The 16,750-nt window shown below is 45.5% G+C and overlaps 1 protein-coding gene and 2 long non-coding RNA genes across 5 annotated transcripts in view; 2 read left to right on the forward strand and 1 right to left on the reverse strand.

Annotated features, from left to right (window-relative positions):
- The window catches only part of Cpa2 (carboxypeptidase A2), a 29,089-nt gene extending 16,946 nt beyond the window's left edge, over window positions 1-12,143 (forward strand). For 2 of the 3 annotated variants that reach the window (XM_087656514.1, XM_087656515.1), the window contains 3 exons: window positions 1,558-1,757; window positions 4,722-4,806; window positions 11,907-12,143. In XM_087656514.1, coding sequence (XP_087512640.1) covers window positions 1,558-1,757; window positions 4,722-4,806; window positions 11,907-12,094 — 473 coding nt within the window. In that variant the 3' untranslated portion in view covers window positions 12,095-12,143. 3 annotated transcript variants of the gene reach the window in all.
- The window catches only part of LOC120102251 (uncharacterized), a 32,166-nt gene that overhangs the window by 6,362 nt on the left and 9,054 nt on the right, over window positions 1-16,750 (reverse strand). The gene's annotated exons all lie outside the window — the stretch shown is intronic.
- On the forward strand, window positions 14,556-15,642 carry LOC147994783 (uncharacterized). Its single transcript, XR_015686419.1, has 2 exons — window positions 14,556-15,069; window positions 15,186-15,642. It is a non-coding gene; the product is annotated as an uncharacterized LOC147994783 (long non-coding RNA).

A 16,750-nucleotide genomic window follows, 5' to 3' on the forward strand; every position in this document is an offset into this window, starting at 1 on the left:
CAAGCGAGTTGTGGGGGGGTGTTCGTTCATGCTTTTAGGCACCAGTTAAACCTGTTTCACTAATCGCAGAGTTGACATTTGTTATTTTTTACCCACTAGTTTCTTGCAACAGTACAATAGTTGCTTTTCTCATTGATGTGACCATTGATGTGACAAGCTTCTTCTCAGGGGAGGAAAGGTTTATTTTGGCTACAAGTTGGAGGAACACTGCACCATGGCAGAGAAAGTGTGGTGGTAATAGGAGCATGAAGAATGTGACTGCATATTGTCCCTGGTCCCTAAGTAGAGAGAGATGGGTGTTCATGCTCAGGTGGCCTCCCTCTTGCCCTTTTCACTCACTCAAACACCCCAGTCTGTGGTGCTGTGCTACTGCATTCAGGATTTAGGGTGGGTTTTCTCTCCTTAGTCAAATGCCTCTGGTAAGATCTCAGAACATTCCGGAGGTATGTTTCCTAGGTGTTCCAAATCTAGTTAGGGTGACAATGAAGCTTAAGTATTACAAACCCTGAAGCTGGGCGCTGTGTCGTTTTTCCTAATAACGAGCACAGAGTCTGCAATGCAGAGAGCAATCATTAAATATTTGTAAACCAAATGAATTCTGGAGAGTTACTGAACTGAGACAGGACCCACTAGGGAGGTGTGACGGGGCACGCATGAGTGGTAACTTCACTCATTGCTTTAACGATTTATTCTTATTATTTTTTTGCATAGGAAAAACATAACCAAAGCACTAGACCCCGAATATTAAACCAGATCCAGTAATCTGATGCCACTCTCCCCTCTGAAACATTATTCTTAAATAATTTTAACATAAGATGGCATATAAGTTATGTTTGCAAGTTATATTTTGCCCAGTTCATGTGGAGAACTTGGGAAATCTCAGCCCCACCTGCTCCCTAAGAGATTCTCGAGCATTCACAGCCTCTGCCAGGCCTGCAGTGACCCCTGCTTCAGGCGTCTTGAGCAACTATAGCTGTTGAGAGAATCAAGACCAAAGGTGGCCTTGTCAAATGTGATTTCTTCAGGGGGGAAAGCGTGTCAGAGGTTCCTTACATTTGTGGCTTTGTGACTTGGAAATACAGATGCATAGAACTTCTACTCTTGGACTCTACATACAGATTTGAAGAGGTCCCAGAAAGTGAGGTTACAGACACCCCCCCCCCCCCCCCCCCCAGTGCAGGAGCTCTTCCTCCAACAGCTTCCACAGAGGGTAGACATGATCTAATCTGATAGGTCCTTCTGCTGTACAGAGGATCCATATTTTAAAAGAAGAGACGCGTCTAGGATGAGCTCATTTCCGCTTCCTGGTCACGCCCCCAGAGCGGGGATTCGGACCTAACACAAGGATAGGCTTATTCTGATTTACGCAGGAGGAACGCGTTCACCTTGCAGTGTAGCCTTGGCTGTTCTGGAACTCACATTGTAGATTAGGCAGGCCTTGAACTCAGACCTCTTTCCGCCTCTGCCTCCCGAGTACTGGTATACCGCCTCTGCGAGCTATGGTGTCTACTTAAAGCTACTGCCCTAAGGAGGCTTCTTATTTCTTTATCCCACTAGGACCTGGAGCCAGTAGCAGCCCTTGCTCTGACTCATACCACGGACCCAAGCCCAACTCTGAAGTTGAAGTGAAATCCATAGTGGACTTCATCAAGAGCCACGGGAAAGTCAAAGCTTTTATTACCCTTCACAGCTATTCCCAACTGCTTATGTTCCCCTATGGCTATAAATGTACCAAGCCAGATGACTTTAATGAGCTGGTGAGTTCCTACATTGTTATTTTGAGCTTAATGGCCACATCTGTTGCGTGGACAAGTGAAGTTCCATTCATAAAGTTAGATACGGAGGTGGAGGAATGTCAGTGACAGGCTACTAAGGTAACCAGACACACACCCAACGCAGACTAGGCTCACTCGGTAAGTAGAATTCATAAAATTAATGTTGCTTTAACACAGATTGATCCAGGAGTCTGCTCCCCCCCCTTCTCTTTTCTTTTCTTTTCTTTTCTTTTCTTTTCTTTTCTTTTCTTTTCTTTTCTTTTCTTTTCCTTTCCTTTCCTTTCCTTTCTTTTCTTTTCCTTTTTGAGACAGAGTCTTACTATGGGCAGCCTAATCCAGGCAGGCAGTAAAATTGCAAAATTATGATCCTCCTGCCTGTCTTAGTGTCTTGAGTGCTTGGGGAGCCCGCCACCGCCATTAATTCCCAGGTATGTGGGCTCGGTGTGGAACTGAGGTTCTTGGACTGCTAGACAGATGCTCTGCGCTGAGCGGTGCGATGACCCGTAATTCCCTAGGACTTGGTTGGGGCCTTTGGCTCTGTGACCTGACATGACAGTGCGCTGGTATATGATGTGTACTTAAAAGGCTTTCCTCCCTAACTCAATTCCTTCTGTCATCTTTCCCATTTCAGAAATAAACAGATTGGCTGCAGCCCTGGGTCAGATGGTGACATCTCAGGGAGCTGTTCACAATTGAGCAACATCAATTCCCAGATGAAGGGAATGTGCAAATATTTCCAATTTGGCTTTTAGGCTTGATTTTGAAACCCATCTGTTAGGGATAAGCCTGGAATTGAGACCTTTTGGACAATTTACCTTCAAATAGAGTTTTGCCAGCAGCCCCAGGCTGTCATAGAATAGATAATTCCAGTTCAAATATATCTTTTGTCTTATCAGTTGGATTTTTTTTGGGGGGGGTTTATTAGGACCATTTTCAGGGTTAAAGGGGACTTGTTACCAAAATTATATCTGGGGGTGGGCGGGGGATGTCAAGGTTGGTAGGAACCTAAATATACTCCCTGCTCACATTTTTAAAAAATTAAGTATAATTTATTTTTAATTAAAAATATTGGGGGTTGGGGATTTAGCTCAGTGGTAGAGCACTTGCCTAGGAAGCGCAAGGCCCTGGGTTCGGTCCCCAGCTCCGAAAAAAAGAACCAAAAAAAGAAAAAATTTGTTTCTGTTGATTCTTTCCCCTATTCTTTCCCCCCTCTGTTTCCTGTTGTGTCCTTTTCCGTTTTCAGGTAACATGTCTTTACCCCTCATACCTTCAAAGATACTTCTTTCCCTCTCGAGATCTCTTTTACACTCTCAAGGTCTAGATTTCTGCCCTGATAGTCTTCAGTTGTCTGACTCCCATGCTCAAGTATCTGTGAGCTAGTTCTGTAGCCTGCAGCCCAGAACTGGGTGTCTCAGCCTCCAAGGGAGCCTTTCATGTGGTACAGACCTTTGCCTATTAGGCTTTTCCTTTGCTGTCTGCTTTCTGATCCTGCTTTCTCATCTGGCTACATTGACGAAGTTCACTCTTTTTGGGGAGATAAATCTGTAATACTGCACCCCACCTCCAAACTACCCCGATTCCTTTAAGGACTTACAATGTAGGACCAAACTCCCACCCTATCCCAAGGAGCTGTTTTGCCAATGCCAACTTTTGGTCGTCCCCAAAGTGAATGCAAAGCCTGTGTTTCGGTTTAACCATGGAGGAGCGGAGCATGGCTGTAGCCGCTGTCCCTCCTGCCCTCCCCTGTACTCCCGTGCATGCAGCTGAGGGTCACCTTAGTATTTTGGCAGTTGCACCGTGCTGTTGAGTCACGCTGGGCTCACTGACAACTGAAACCCCCAGGCTCTCCAAGGCTTTGGCTGAGCCAGGTTTTCCCCATCTGGTATTTGTACAGTTGTTTTCCTGGACCCAAGTTCAAGACCTTACATTTATCCTTAGCAAGGACAGTAAAGCCTCAATCAGTCAAAAATGGAACCCTTGAGTAATGGAAAATATTTTGCTGAGGTCTGCTTCTTGGAAACAGAGAGAATCACAGGAAAATAAGCCAGGGATCAACTGAGGGGGGGGTAAAAACACAGCAAACTTCCCAGGTACATCCTGAGGTCAGTACATGCACGTTCACTTTAGTCCCCGTAAGCCTATGCAACTTTTTTGTTGTTGTTGTTGTTGTTTTGAGACAGGGTTTCTCCATATAATAGCCCTGGCTGTCCTGGAACTCACTCTGTATGCCAAGTTAGCCTTGAACCTATCTGCCTCTGCCTCCTGAGTTCTGATTGATTAATGATTTGTACTACCCACACAGCCTGGCATGTTTATTATTACTATTGCTATTAGTATCATTATTATTATTATTTTATGTGTATGGGTGTTTTCCCTGCTTCTATGTCTGCATGCTACCATGTAGTTGCTTGGACTTGAACTCAGGTCCCCTGGAAGAGCAGCCATCTTCTTAAGAGCAAGCTCTTCACAGCCGAGACATCTCTCCAGCTTACTTCCTACAAAATTTAAAGCTACATTTGTTTATTTAATGTGTCTGTGTCAGGGGACAGCTCACACAGGACCTGGTTCTCTCCAACCATGAGAGACACAGGGACTGAGTTCAGGCTGTCAGGAAACAAATAGTTGGACCCGCCGAGTAATTTCTCAGGCCACCAAAATTATTTCCCTTTCTGTTTCTAAACAAGGAGAGCCAGTGGCCAAATAATGAATTCTGGAGCATCGAAACAGCTGCATGATGAAAGATTGAGTATGTCCTGTTGGGTGCTCATAGCAGGAGGACAATACATGTGTTTACTTTCCGGAGAAATGGCTTCAAGAAAAGGAATAGGCGTGCTTCTGTGTCGGTTAATGAGGGAGTCTGCTTAACCAGGCCTCCCTGTCTGTGATAGAATATTGGGTAACTGGCTTCCCACAAGGCAAGGTTTATCCATTCACTTTTCCTTCCAGGATGAAGTGGCCCAGAAGGCTGCCCAGGCTTTGAAAAGACTGCACGGCACCAGTTATAAAGTGGGACCCATCTGTTCTGTCATCTGTAAGTATCTAACCTCCTCGAGGTTTGTCCCTCCTTATGAAGAGGAGAGACACCATTTGAATTTGGGCTAATGGTTCGAAATGCCTTCGCGTGAAAGCGGTGCCCCTTGTACACAGAACCCAACCTTACCTGCTTCCCCCTCAGAAGGTCTAGGCTCCCCATGAATATTTATGATGTGATAACAAAGGATTTCCTGGAGATGTGAGTTTTGTGCTGTCTCCTAAGCTTGTCCGCACACTTAATCCCAGAACTCTCTGGAGGCAGAGTCAGGCAGATCTCTGTGAGTTCAAGGCCAGCCTGGTCTGCAAATCGAGTTTTGGGACAGCCAGGGCTGTTACACAGAGGAACTGTGTTTTGAAAAACAAAAGACAAACAAGAAACCTTTATCAGAACTTGCTGTAAAAGGTCATGGTCTTTTATTAATCTGCCCTTTCCTGGCCAAGAGGGACTCCTGTCTTGAGTAGGTTCATGTACTTTGGGTCGTGAAAGAATGGACGTGGCTCCTTTAAGAGGACCTGGTTAGAAGCTGAGGATTAGTTCAATGGTAGAGTATGTGCATCATGCATGAGGTCCTGGGTTCAGTCTTCAGTGTCACAACCTCAAAACCAAACCAAATAGCAACAACAGAAAACTCCTGGCTGGTTCAATGGGAAGTTGTTACAGGCGACTGCCTGTGCACTGGGGGGAAGAGGAATGCAGATGAGGTAAGGATAAATCTACAAGTTTGCTGTGAGACTTTTCTGTCTTCTAGTAGGTACACTGGGAGATCTCAGCACATCCTGAATTCGGAACCATTTAAATGCCCTTCCTTATAAAAGCTAGAAACTCAAAGCTATATAGTCAGGTGTCCATTTCCACAATGTTCTGTGCCCAAAGGTCCTTTGGAAACTAGTAGACCATGAGCCTCCGACAGACACCCTACCTTCAACAGGCTTTCACTAAGCATTTGCTGTGTGCTAAACCAGATGCCAAGCAGTACAGACACAAGGAACCTACCAAGGATTCAATTTCTTTTGCATACCGTGTGTATGTATTTGTGTGCGTGTGCGTGTGTGTATGTTTGTACGTGCATGTGTGGAGGTCAGAAGACAACTTGTGGGAGTCAGTTCCCTCTGAAGAGAGATGAACAGGAATGTACGGGGATGTTAGGATATGTGTATGGTAGTAGGTTATTCACAGTTCCCAAGTGTTGTAAAACTGCGGTGGGGGATTTAATGCCGTGGAGAAGTTTCACATAGGAAGGATGCAGGGTTTTAAAGATTAGCCACCAGGCAGCTGAAGAAGAAGAAACAAAGAGCTGGTACTCCGATAGTCAGAGCTGGGGTACGGAAGCATGGAACTTCATGGAGGTCTCTCAGAGCCAAAAGTAGGTTTGGGATTGCTGGGACGAAAGATGTGAGGAAGGGAGGCCAAGGGATGGGTTTTTGTGTGCTATGTGGAGACTTTCATCTGAAGGATTCTGGAAGCCATTTTGGAGTTTTCAGTGAAGCAGTTGAAGTATTGAGTGGAGGCTGTAGTGGTCATGGACTGGAAGTAAGTACATCCTTCAGCAGGAGCTGGAGGAGTTAGGGTTGGAGATGATGGTCCAAGCTACAGCAGGGCATGAGCATGTGCAGTGTCTGTGACATGCCATTGGTCCTTACCCTTTATCAGTGGTAGAGAGGTTCTTGAAGAAGGTCATTTGGTTGTGCCACTCACTGAGAGAGGACATTCTGGATCATGAGAGGGGAGTGTTGGAAAGTGTATGGGTTTGGTTATAGAAATATTGAGCTTGAGGTACCTGTAGGGTTCGAAGGCTTTATTTTTAAGACAGGCTGTGTTAACAGCCCTGCTGTCCTGGAACTCACTCTGTAGACTAGGCTGGCCTTGAACTCACAGAGATCCACCTGCCTCTGCCTCTCAAATGCTGGGATCAAAGGCATGCATCATGTACACTGGGCTGGGCCTGCGGGTTCATGGGCCCTACGTTTCTGCAGAGAGGGGAGGGAGGAGCAGAAGGGGAGAGAGGTTGATTTAAGAAGGGTTGATATGGGGACAGTGGTTAAAACAGGAAAGCAAGGAGATATTTGGAGTGGGAAGGACCTTGGGAGGAGAGAGGCAGCAGGGGACTAAGCAGAGAGGTGGAGGACCTTGAGTTTCAAAGACTGGAGAAGAGCAATTATTAAAAAGGAGACAGTGGTTAAAATGATAAAAGCCATCTAAAGGTCAGCACACAGGAAGGAACATTTTCTGTCGGGTTTCTGTGACTAGTTCATTAGTGGCCTTGGCAGGAACCAGAGAGTGGATGAGAGGAAGGGAATGGAGAGATTCGGCACGGGAAGCTGTCTTTTTTTTTTTTTTTTTACTTTGTGTTGTTTGTCTGCTTTTAAGACACATAGTACACACATATGGACATATATGTGTGTGATGACTGCAGAATGGAGATACCAGAAGAGGGGACTGAGCAGCCAGGGAGAGCAGGGACCTTTTCTCTGACCTGCTGTGAGCACAGACAGAGCTACAGCCATGGTGGGGGCTGGGGGGAATGCCCACTTGTTAGTTATGATTTTCATTTTTGTTTGCTTGCTTTTCTATTTTTGGAGACTATGTGGACCAGGATAGCTTCAGCCACACAGAGATCTGCCTGCTTTTGCTTCCTAAGAGCTGGGGTTAAAGGTGTGGATCACCACACCCAGCTACTTGTGGATTCCTTAACTCGAGTCTTAAAAGGCAGAGCTGTGAGATGTACTCATTAAATCCAGACTGCTTCATGGAAATGCAAAAGTACTTCTGATAATTTAAGAAGTAATGGGAGTTTCTCTTCTAGATTATGGGCTCTGTGATTCTTTCCTTCCTTCTTTTTTCCTTCCTTCCTTCTTTCCTTCCTTCCTTCCTGAGATCTATGGTACACTGAACTTTATAGGAAAAATTTAATATTTATCATATTCCTTCCCATGTTTAATTTCATTAATGACTTTGTTGTCAATGAACACAAACATATTTAACTGGCTGGAGTCAATGCCTGTGTACATCTTGTACTCATCTGTTTAAAGTTGACATCTTTTCCTGTAGAGTGTTTTATATTTAATGTTAGTCATTTGATATTTTATTGATAAATCTCAGTTATAAGGTCTTTGGATTTGTCCAATTTCATGTAAGGTAATGCCACAATTTGTACTTTCTAAGCTCCTTTATTGGTTAGATAGTCTTTTGGAAAAATATTTCCATGGAAAGATTAATCACCCAAGTGGAATGAATGGCTTCCGAGGTTTTGTTGTCTGTGATTTAGGCTGTTCTCTGGGAAGACTGATCGGCAAACAGTTGCTGAGACTTAAAACCATGTTCTGTATGGTCTTGGCCTTACCTTTCTTTCTCCTCTTCCTCCTCCTCCTCTTCTTCCTCCTCCTCCTCCTCCTTCCTCCTCCTCTTCTTCCTCCTCCTCCTCTTCCTCCTCCTCCTCCTCCTCCTCTTCATTCTCCTCCTCTTCCTCCTCCTCCTTCCTCCTCCTCTTCCTCCTCCTCTTCCTCCCCCTCCTCCTCCCCCTCCTCCTCTTCCTCCTTCCTCCTCTTCCTCTTCCTCCTTCCTCCTCCTCCTTCCTCCTCTTCCTCCTTCCTCCTCCTTCCTCCTCCTCCTTCCTCCTCCTCCTTCCTCCTCCTCTTCCTCCTCCTCTTCCTCCTTCCTCCTCCTCTTCCTCCTCCTCTTCCTCCTTCCTCCTCCTCCTTCCTCCTCCTCTTCTTCCTCCTCCTCTTCCTCCTTCCTCCTCCTCCTTCCTCCTCCTCTTCTTCCTCCTCCTCTTCCTCCTCCTCCTCCCCTTCTTCCTCCTCCTCCTCTTCCTCCTCCTCTTCCTCTTCCTCTTCCTCCTCCTCTTCCTCCTCCTCCTCTTCCTCTTCCTCCTCCTCTTCCTCTTCCTCCTCCTCCTCCTCCTCCTCCTCCTCCTCCTCCTCCTGTATTCCAGGTTGACTCAAACTTACTACATAGCCAGGAATGATCTCGAACATCTGACCCTGGTGCTCCAGCTTCTAGAGTGATGGGATTATAGGTGAGGGTTGTAATGGGTTTATGTGGTACTGGGGGTTGAGTCCAGTACTTTATACATGATAGGGAGGTAATCCTCCAACTGAGCCATATCCTCTTCTCTCAGGGTACTCTCCAGAGCCCCTGAGTATTGACAGTGGGCACAGAGAAGTAGACCTAGCTTGGGACCCTGGCAACAACTTAAGTTGTTGAAGTACATACTTTTGTTTGTCAGGCTTGGGGTGGAAGTTGGAGTGTAGGATGGACGTTGGTAGAAAGCATCCTATATCCCCAAAGTCCCCATGCCTGTCTCACCTACTTACCTACCTACCTTCCTTCCTTCCTTTCTTCCTTCCTTTCCTTTTCTTTCTTTTCTCTCTTTTTCTTTCTTCCTTTTTTCTTAATTTCTTTCTGTCTGTCTTTCTTTTTTAATAAATTCATTATTTCATTTTTAAGTCACTAAATTTAAAAAAAATTATTTATTTACAATATTTTTATGGATGTTTTGCCTGCATGTATGTTTGTGCACCATGTATCTGCCTAGTGCCAACAGAGGCATCAGATCCCCTGGGACTGGAGTTAAGACAGTTGTCAGCTGCTATGTGGGTGCTGGGAATCAAACCCAGGTCCTCTGGAAGAGCAGCCAGTGTCCTTTTTTTTTTTTTTTTTTTTTTTTTTTCGGAGCTGGGGACCGAACCCAGGGCCTTGCGCTTCCTAGGCAAGCGCTCTACCACTGAGCTAAATCCCCAACCCCTGCAGCCAGTGTCCTTAACTGCTAAGCCATCAGTCCCAAGTCTCATCCACGTCATCATGAGGGATTTAGGTTTTTATCTTACCTTGTCTTTTGGACCTTGGGAGGCTGGGAGCTAGTTAGTGTATTTTTTTCTGCTGAGGACAGAGGTATCAAAGATAGTTCCAATAAATAAAGGTCAGACACATACAGATTTGTTATATGATACCTTAGGGCCAGGTCCTTCATACCTGCGACTCCTGGCTGCGGGTCTTCTCAGGGCTGACTCGGGGATCCTGCCTCACCCCAACCTGGAGAATAATTAGTCCTCTAAGAACTAGTTAAGTGTGTCTTGTCTCGTGACTCAGGCTGGCATGCAGCGCTGGGCTGAGCACCTGCTCTCCACACCGTGGCCAGCTGCACATCTTTGGTAGGTGACACATTTCCTGGGCAACTTCTCACCTGCAAAGGGCTCTGAAAGAGCTTCACATAGTCACGAGAGTTAGAACATTAGGAGGAGGAATATAGCCACTGGGGACAGAGCCCTGTATCTGAACTCTAGTTCTGACACTTTGGAACCCAGTCACTTTGGGGCAGTTACTTATCCTTTCTTGTTTTTGCCCATCTGTGAAATGGCTTGTTGATAGACTCAAAGATAATAATATATGGAATAAAAGTGTTCACTAACTCTCAAGTCCTGCAGAAGCATTGACTGGTGCCATGCTCCCCACCATTATCTCTGATGTAATCTAATTTGACCAGGCCCTCCTTATTTATTGACAGTTGATAATGATAATCGATAATGACACTTATAATCATTACTGACACTCAACTGATCTTATTTTTACACAGTACTGGGAATCGAACCCGAGACCTAATGCATGCCGGGCAGGTGCTAGCTCATAACTGACATTGACTGACTAATAAGCGTTCTCCATAGATTGTCTGGCCTCAGTTTCTCCTTCTGTACAATAGGGACAGCACCCCCCTCAGACTGAAATAGGCATAAAAGGGGCCAATGAAGATGCATTTAGTGAGCACAAGCAAGTTCCGTGCTTACCTTTTTCTGCCTAGTTCTTGCTGCCCCATTGACACAGGGATCTTTAGGAACTTAGAGAGATATGCTGGCTTGCTTTAGATCCCCAGCTAGTGATTGGCAGGGTCAAGATTTTGTCTGAAGCCCAGACTTTGATCTTCTTTACACCTGTCAGTGGGATTGGCTCTACTGGAACCCAACAAGATCCATTCAAGTCAGGCTGTAACCAGTTAGCATTTTCTGTTTGCTAGGTACTGTGGTGGTTGTATCGGGGAGAGATAGTTGTCCGTTGTAGAAACCCTTGGACTCAGAGGTCGAGCATCCCAGATCCAAAAGTCTCAACCCCCAAATCTTTCTGACTCTAAAATGTCCCCCTGCCAATGGGAGGCAACAAGTGGGAAATTCTTTCTTACAGGACAGGTTTAACTGAAGGCACAGGTACACTAATGGTAGTTAGATAATGATTTCCAGGCTATATAAGGTATATATAAAACACAAATGAATTTTATGTGTAGATTCAGGTCCACCCACCAAGATACCTTATTATACATATACAATTATTCCAAAATCTCAAAATACCTGTAATCTGTTTTGAGGGCTTTTGATGGGGGACAGGTATCTTGTAATTTAAAACACTAACCTTGAGTCCTGGTCTTTCTTGTAACAGCCTTCCTGCGTCTGTTCTTAGGGACCTGGTAGCTTCCTCCAACTTTTCTTATTCCAATCTGTTCTTCCTGGGAGGGGCCTCAGAGCCAGTCCACTGCTTAGCTTTTCTGACTCATGAATACCTCAGGGCTTTGTAGCCTAGTGCCATCTTCCTTCATCATGTGCTAGGTCATCGTGTGCCCTGCTGGTGGCCACACTTATCTCAGGTGCGTATTACTGTAGTGGCTTACCCATGATCCCTAGCACTGGGCATGAGATTTGACATCAGATGGGACCTTGTTCCTGGCTTACACTGAGAATCCCCTGCAAGTCACTCACTGGATTTAGAATTTGTTCTATTCTACTAGAGAAAACAATGAGGGAAATGGTGTGTCCTCCCTAAACGGGGGAAGGTGTCAATTAGGGCATCGAGCAGATGGGTTCTAAATGGGTAAATAAAGTCAGGAGGCTGACTGTGGTGTTCACTCGAACACCTTTGTTTGTTTGTTTGTGTTTTAAACTATGTTTGTGCTTTTTGGGGGTATGGGTGGGGGCAGCCTGGTTCTTGTCATAAGATGAACCCTCAGTAGACTGCCTGTTCCTGAAGCCCACGCTTAGAAGGCTGGGGTTATCTTTAATCACGTTCAGGGTCTACAGAGACAGTGCAGTCAGATTTCGTTTCCGTTTGCCCCTCAGACCAGGCGAGTGGTGGAAGCATCGACTGGGCTTACGACCTTGGCATCAAATACTCATTTGCCTTTGAACTGAGGGACACAGGTTTCTATGGCTTCCTCCTGCCAGCCAAGCAGATCTTGCCGACAGCAGAAGAGACCTGGCTTGGCCTGAAGACCATCATGGAGCACGTACGAGACCACCCCTATTAGGGATCGGCAGAATAGACCGACACCATTAAAGTCTCTGTGGTCTAAAGCACAGCTGGCCTCTGATCATTCCTTTTTCTATCCCAATTTTGGAAGCAGTATTTAAGCACCCTCCCCTATCCTCCGCCCCTCCCCCCTCCCCCCAGGGCCTGGGATTTGAACCCAGGGACTTGTACTTGCTAGGTGAGCACTTCCCCACTGAGCTTCATTTCCAGCTCCCAGTTCTCTGATTTCTGCTGTCCCAAAGCCACAAGCCCCTGTGCTGTACCTGTGTGTTTTCCTTTAACCTGTTCTAAGCAAGCTATTCCCAGCCTCCTTTAACTTTTTAAAACGTACCAAGTTACACCTGATATAAAATTTACTGTTTTATTTTATTTTTTCAGACAAGGTATTTTGTAGTATAGGTTGGGCTTGAACTCCTGTCTTTACCTCTTTCATGCCAAGATCACAGGCACATGCAACCACACCCAGCTCTTGATTATTTTGGAGGGGGGGGTGGCTAACAAAGATATTTTAACATTTATGTTGAGCGTGAGGATTTAAGAGAGGCGGTGCGGGGCTGGAGATAAAGCTCAGCAGTTAAGAGCACTGGCTGCTCTTGCAGAGGACCCCAGTTTGATTCCCTCTCACATGGTGGTTCACAACCATCTGTAACTCGAGCTCCAGGGCATGTGATGTTTTCTTTTAACCTTAAGGTTACATGGTACATGGTAACCAGGCAGGTACATGGTACACTGACATACATGTGGACAAAACACTCACTTAAAATGAAATAAATAGAAGGGGTTTATAACCCCATAGGAAAAACAACAATCTCAACTAAGCAGACCCCTCAGAGATCCCGGGGACTAAACCACCATTTAAAGAGTACACAGTGATGGACCCATAACTCCAGCTGCATATGTAGCAGAGGATGGCCTTGTCGGGCATCAATGGGAAGAGAAGCCCTTGGTTCTGTGAAGGCTTGATGCCCCAGGATAGGGGAATACCAGGGCGGGGAGGCAGGAGGGAGTGGGAGGGTAGGGGAACACCCTCATAGAAGCAGGGGGAGGGGATGGGGTAGGGGGTTTCTGGAGGGGAAACCAGGAAAGGGGGTAACATTTGAAACATAAATAAAGAAATATCCAATAAAAGAAAATAAATAAATCTTTAAAAAGAAAGAATGACAGGAGCTCAGAAGAAAGTAAGACACACCCAAGAGTTTGGTATACGCTTCTCAAAGGAAAGAATAAGGGAGACCAAATGTGGTGTGGGCCCTCTTGGGATAGTTGTGCCTTGATCACACTTTATTTTTATTTTTTTGTTACAAGGTCTTTCTATGTAAACCAGGCTGGCTCGAACTCACAGAGATCCACCTGTTTCTGCCTTCCAAGTGCTGGGGTTACACTATCATGCCGGCCCCATGACAATGATGATGGTGGTGGTGGTGGTGGTAGTGGTGGTGATGGTGATGGTGATGGTGATGGTGATGATTCTCCTCCTTCTTCAAGACAGGGTTTCTCTGTGTAGCCCTGGCTGTCCTGGAACTCACTCTGTAGACCAGGCTGGGCTTGAACTCTTAGAAATTTGCCTGCCTCTGCCTCCCAAGTGCTGGGATCAAAGGTGTGCGCCATCACTGTCCAGCCCCCCTTGACTATTTTTAAGGGTACAATTCAACAGCATTTAAGTGTGCTTACTATGCTGTGCCTCCATCACCATATCCACCTCCAGGACGCTTTCATATCATCTCAAACTGAAAACCGTACTCACTCATTAACGTAAATCCCCATCTCCTTCTCCCTCAGGCCTCTTAGAAGCATTATTGTATTCTATGAATTTTGCTATTCGAGGTATGTCAGAACCAAAATCCTATAGCATGTGTCACTCTGTGTGGGACTTATTTCACATAGCATAATATTTCCAAGGCTTATCAATTTTGTAACATGTCTCAATCCTTCATTGTGTTTTGTGTGTGTGTGTGTGTGTGTGTCTGTGTCTGTGTTTGTGTGTGTGTCTGTGTGTGTATGTGTCTGTGTGTATGTGTGTGTGTGTCTGTGTTTGTGTGTGTATGTTTAGCTAGTGTGTCACTCAGTAGCCTAAATGACCTATTGAGACAGGAATACTGTCCAAATGCTGGGGTTTCAGGCACAGACTGCTGTGCCTAGCTGAGCTCCTTTATTTTAAACAGTGCAGCATTTCAGAGTGAGCAATGGACTTAAGTTCCTTCATGCATTCAACACAAAATGCCAGGCGTCTAGCTCTTGCATATCTTGTTGCCTCATGGCACATTGAGTTTGTCTCTCAGCTTGCACACAGACTCTCTTTAGACCTTCACCTCAGTTAGTGGTATTAGACTTATTGATTATTGATTGATTGATGGTGTTCCTCAGGAGACAGTGAAAAATAGGTTTCAGCATCTAGAATTCTGAGCTCTTAGTTCTTTCTATCATTCTTCTAGCTGACTCTAGTGTTTTTTTTTTTTTTTCCTTGCTGTTAACTTCAAGGATGCGGGCTGTCTTGGTATGAACTAGAGCCCTGCCTCTGTGGTGGAGAGAGAGCAGGTATAGGTCCAGTGTAAGTGTTGGGAGGACACAGAGCTCCGATACAGGCCAAGCTGATAGGGAACACATTCTGCCACATCTGATGGAGGCTGCCTCTTGGGACCCAGTGCCTTATTTATTTATTTATTTGTTTATTTATTTATTTATTTACTTATTTTAGTTAGGTTGGTTCTCGGGTCCTGTCAGAACCAGTATTAGCAAAGATATAGCAAATCTTTTTTTTTTTTTTTAAAGATTTATTATATATGAGTACACTGTAGCTGTCTTCAGATAACACCAGAAGAGGGCATCAGATCTCATTACAGATGGTTGTGAGCCACCATGTGGTTGCTGGGAATTGAACTCAGGACCTCTGGAAGAACAGTCAGTGCTCTTAACCACTGAGCCATCTCTCCAGCCCGATATAGCAAATCTTATTACCCCATCTATAAAGGTACTGTTAATTTCTTTTTTTTTTTTTTTTTTTTTTTGGTTCTTTTTTTTCGGAGCTGGAGACCGAACCCAGGGCCTTGCGCTTCCTAGGTAAGCGCTCTACCACTGAGCTAAATCCCCAGCCCTAATTTCTTATTCTTCACCATTGATGGTAAGTCCTTGACCTGCCTCTAGTGCGATTCCTCTTAGGACAGCTTAGCAGTCACTCCCCGTCCCTTGGTGTTCCCTCTTAGTTATTTTCTGTCTATTGATCCCTTTGTCCTACTGTCCTGGTTGCATTTGGCCTGGAGACTAAACCAAGCCTCCTACTGCTGTAGTCACGAGCTATCTGACAATGAATGGTCTTTAATAAAGTCTTTCTCAATGTTTTAACAAGTGTCAGAATAGATTTCAACACTCCCAGCCATGATCCTCGGTTCTGTGTATTGCCCTTCAGCAGGTGTGGAAGGAGTGAGTCCATGGGGACAGTGGGAGGGAGCTGCTGGTGGCACACACCTCAAACACTCGGGAGGCAGAGACAGAAGGAGCTCTGTGAGTTCCAGGCCAGCCTGGTCTACAGAGTGAGTTCCAGAACAGCCAGTGCTACAGAAAAACCCTGTTTTGGGCAGAGAGAGAGAGAGAGAGAGAGAGAGAGAGAGAGAGAGAGAGAGAGAGAGAGAGGAGAAGAGTGAGCTGGACTTAGAGGCTCGGGCCTATTATTCCAGCACACTTGGGATGTTGAAGCACGAGGACTGTGAGTTCAAGGCTAGCCTGGGATACAAAATGAGCTCATGTCTCAAAAACAAAGATAAATTTGGGACTGGACAGATGGCTCAGAGGTCAAGACTGCGCATGCCTTTGCAGAGGACCCAGGTGGATTCCCAGCACACATATGGTGATGCAGAACTGCCTGTATCTCAGGTTCTGGGGGACCTGTTGGAATCTCATGCTCTCTTCTGACCTTCAAAGATACCTGCATGCACACGGTATTCATAAACTCACACAAGCACACAAACATACACGTAAATAAATAATGAAATTTTAAACCTGAGTACAAATCGAGTATCATTAAGTCTTCTCTGTCATTCAGAGCCTAAGGAAAATTTAATTTATTCACAATGACACATCTTTCCTGTATTGTTCACCACCCACATTTCTTTTTTCTTAAAGGAATCCTAAAAAAAAAAAAAGAAAAAAAAAAAACCAAAAAAAAAAAACCCAATCAGGCCTTAAACCCCATAAAGAGGCTGTCAACCCTCCTCTATACGATCTGCTTTGCTGAACTCTGCTCGGGCTCCTCAAGCATGCAGTCTTGGAGACGGCTTAAGGTTGCTTGATAGCCTTCACTTCTGAAAAAGGTCTTAATACGTCAGAGGTAACTGCACCCCAGGTTTGCAGTCTGGGCTCTCCTGTCCTATGAATTCCTCTCCTATCCTAGGAATTTCCCTTCACTCAGAAAACATCACTTAGAGGCCAGGTGATGAGCAATGAGGCATCCTGGGTAAGACGTTCCCAGCCTGCGGAGCAAGTTCCTGCCTTGCAAAGGAAAAGATTGGGCCTTCATCACTCGAAAGGAATGGAGGAGGCCTTGGCTGGTGCTGCCAAGCTTGTCAGAGCTGGAAGGGTGCTGGAGAACCGTATTAGCATTTTTGAGGACATGAGTCCGCCCCGGGTTCCTTATAAATACGGCTTGACTCAGTCAGTGTGT

The sequence above is a fragment of the Rattus norvegicus genome, chromosome 4 (assembly GCF_021556685.1).
Source record: "Rattus norvegicus strain SHRSP/BbbUtx chromosome 4, alternate assembly SHRSP_T2T, whole genome shotgun sequence".
NCBI lineage: Eukaryota > Metazoa > Chordata > Mammalia > Rodentia > Muridae > Rattus > Rattus norvegicus.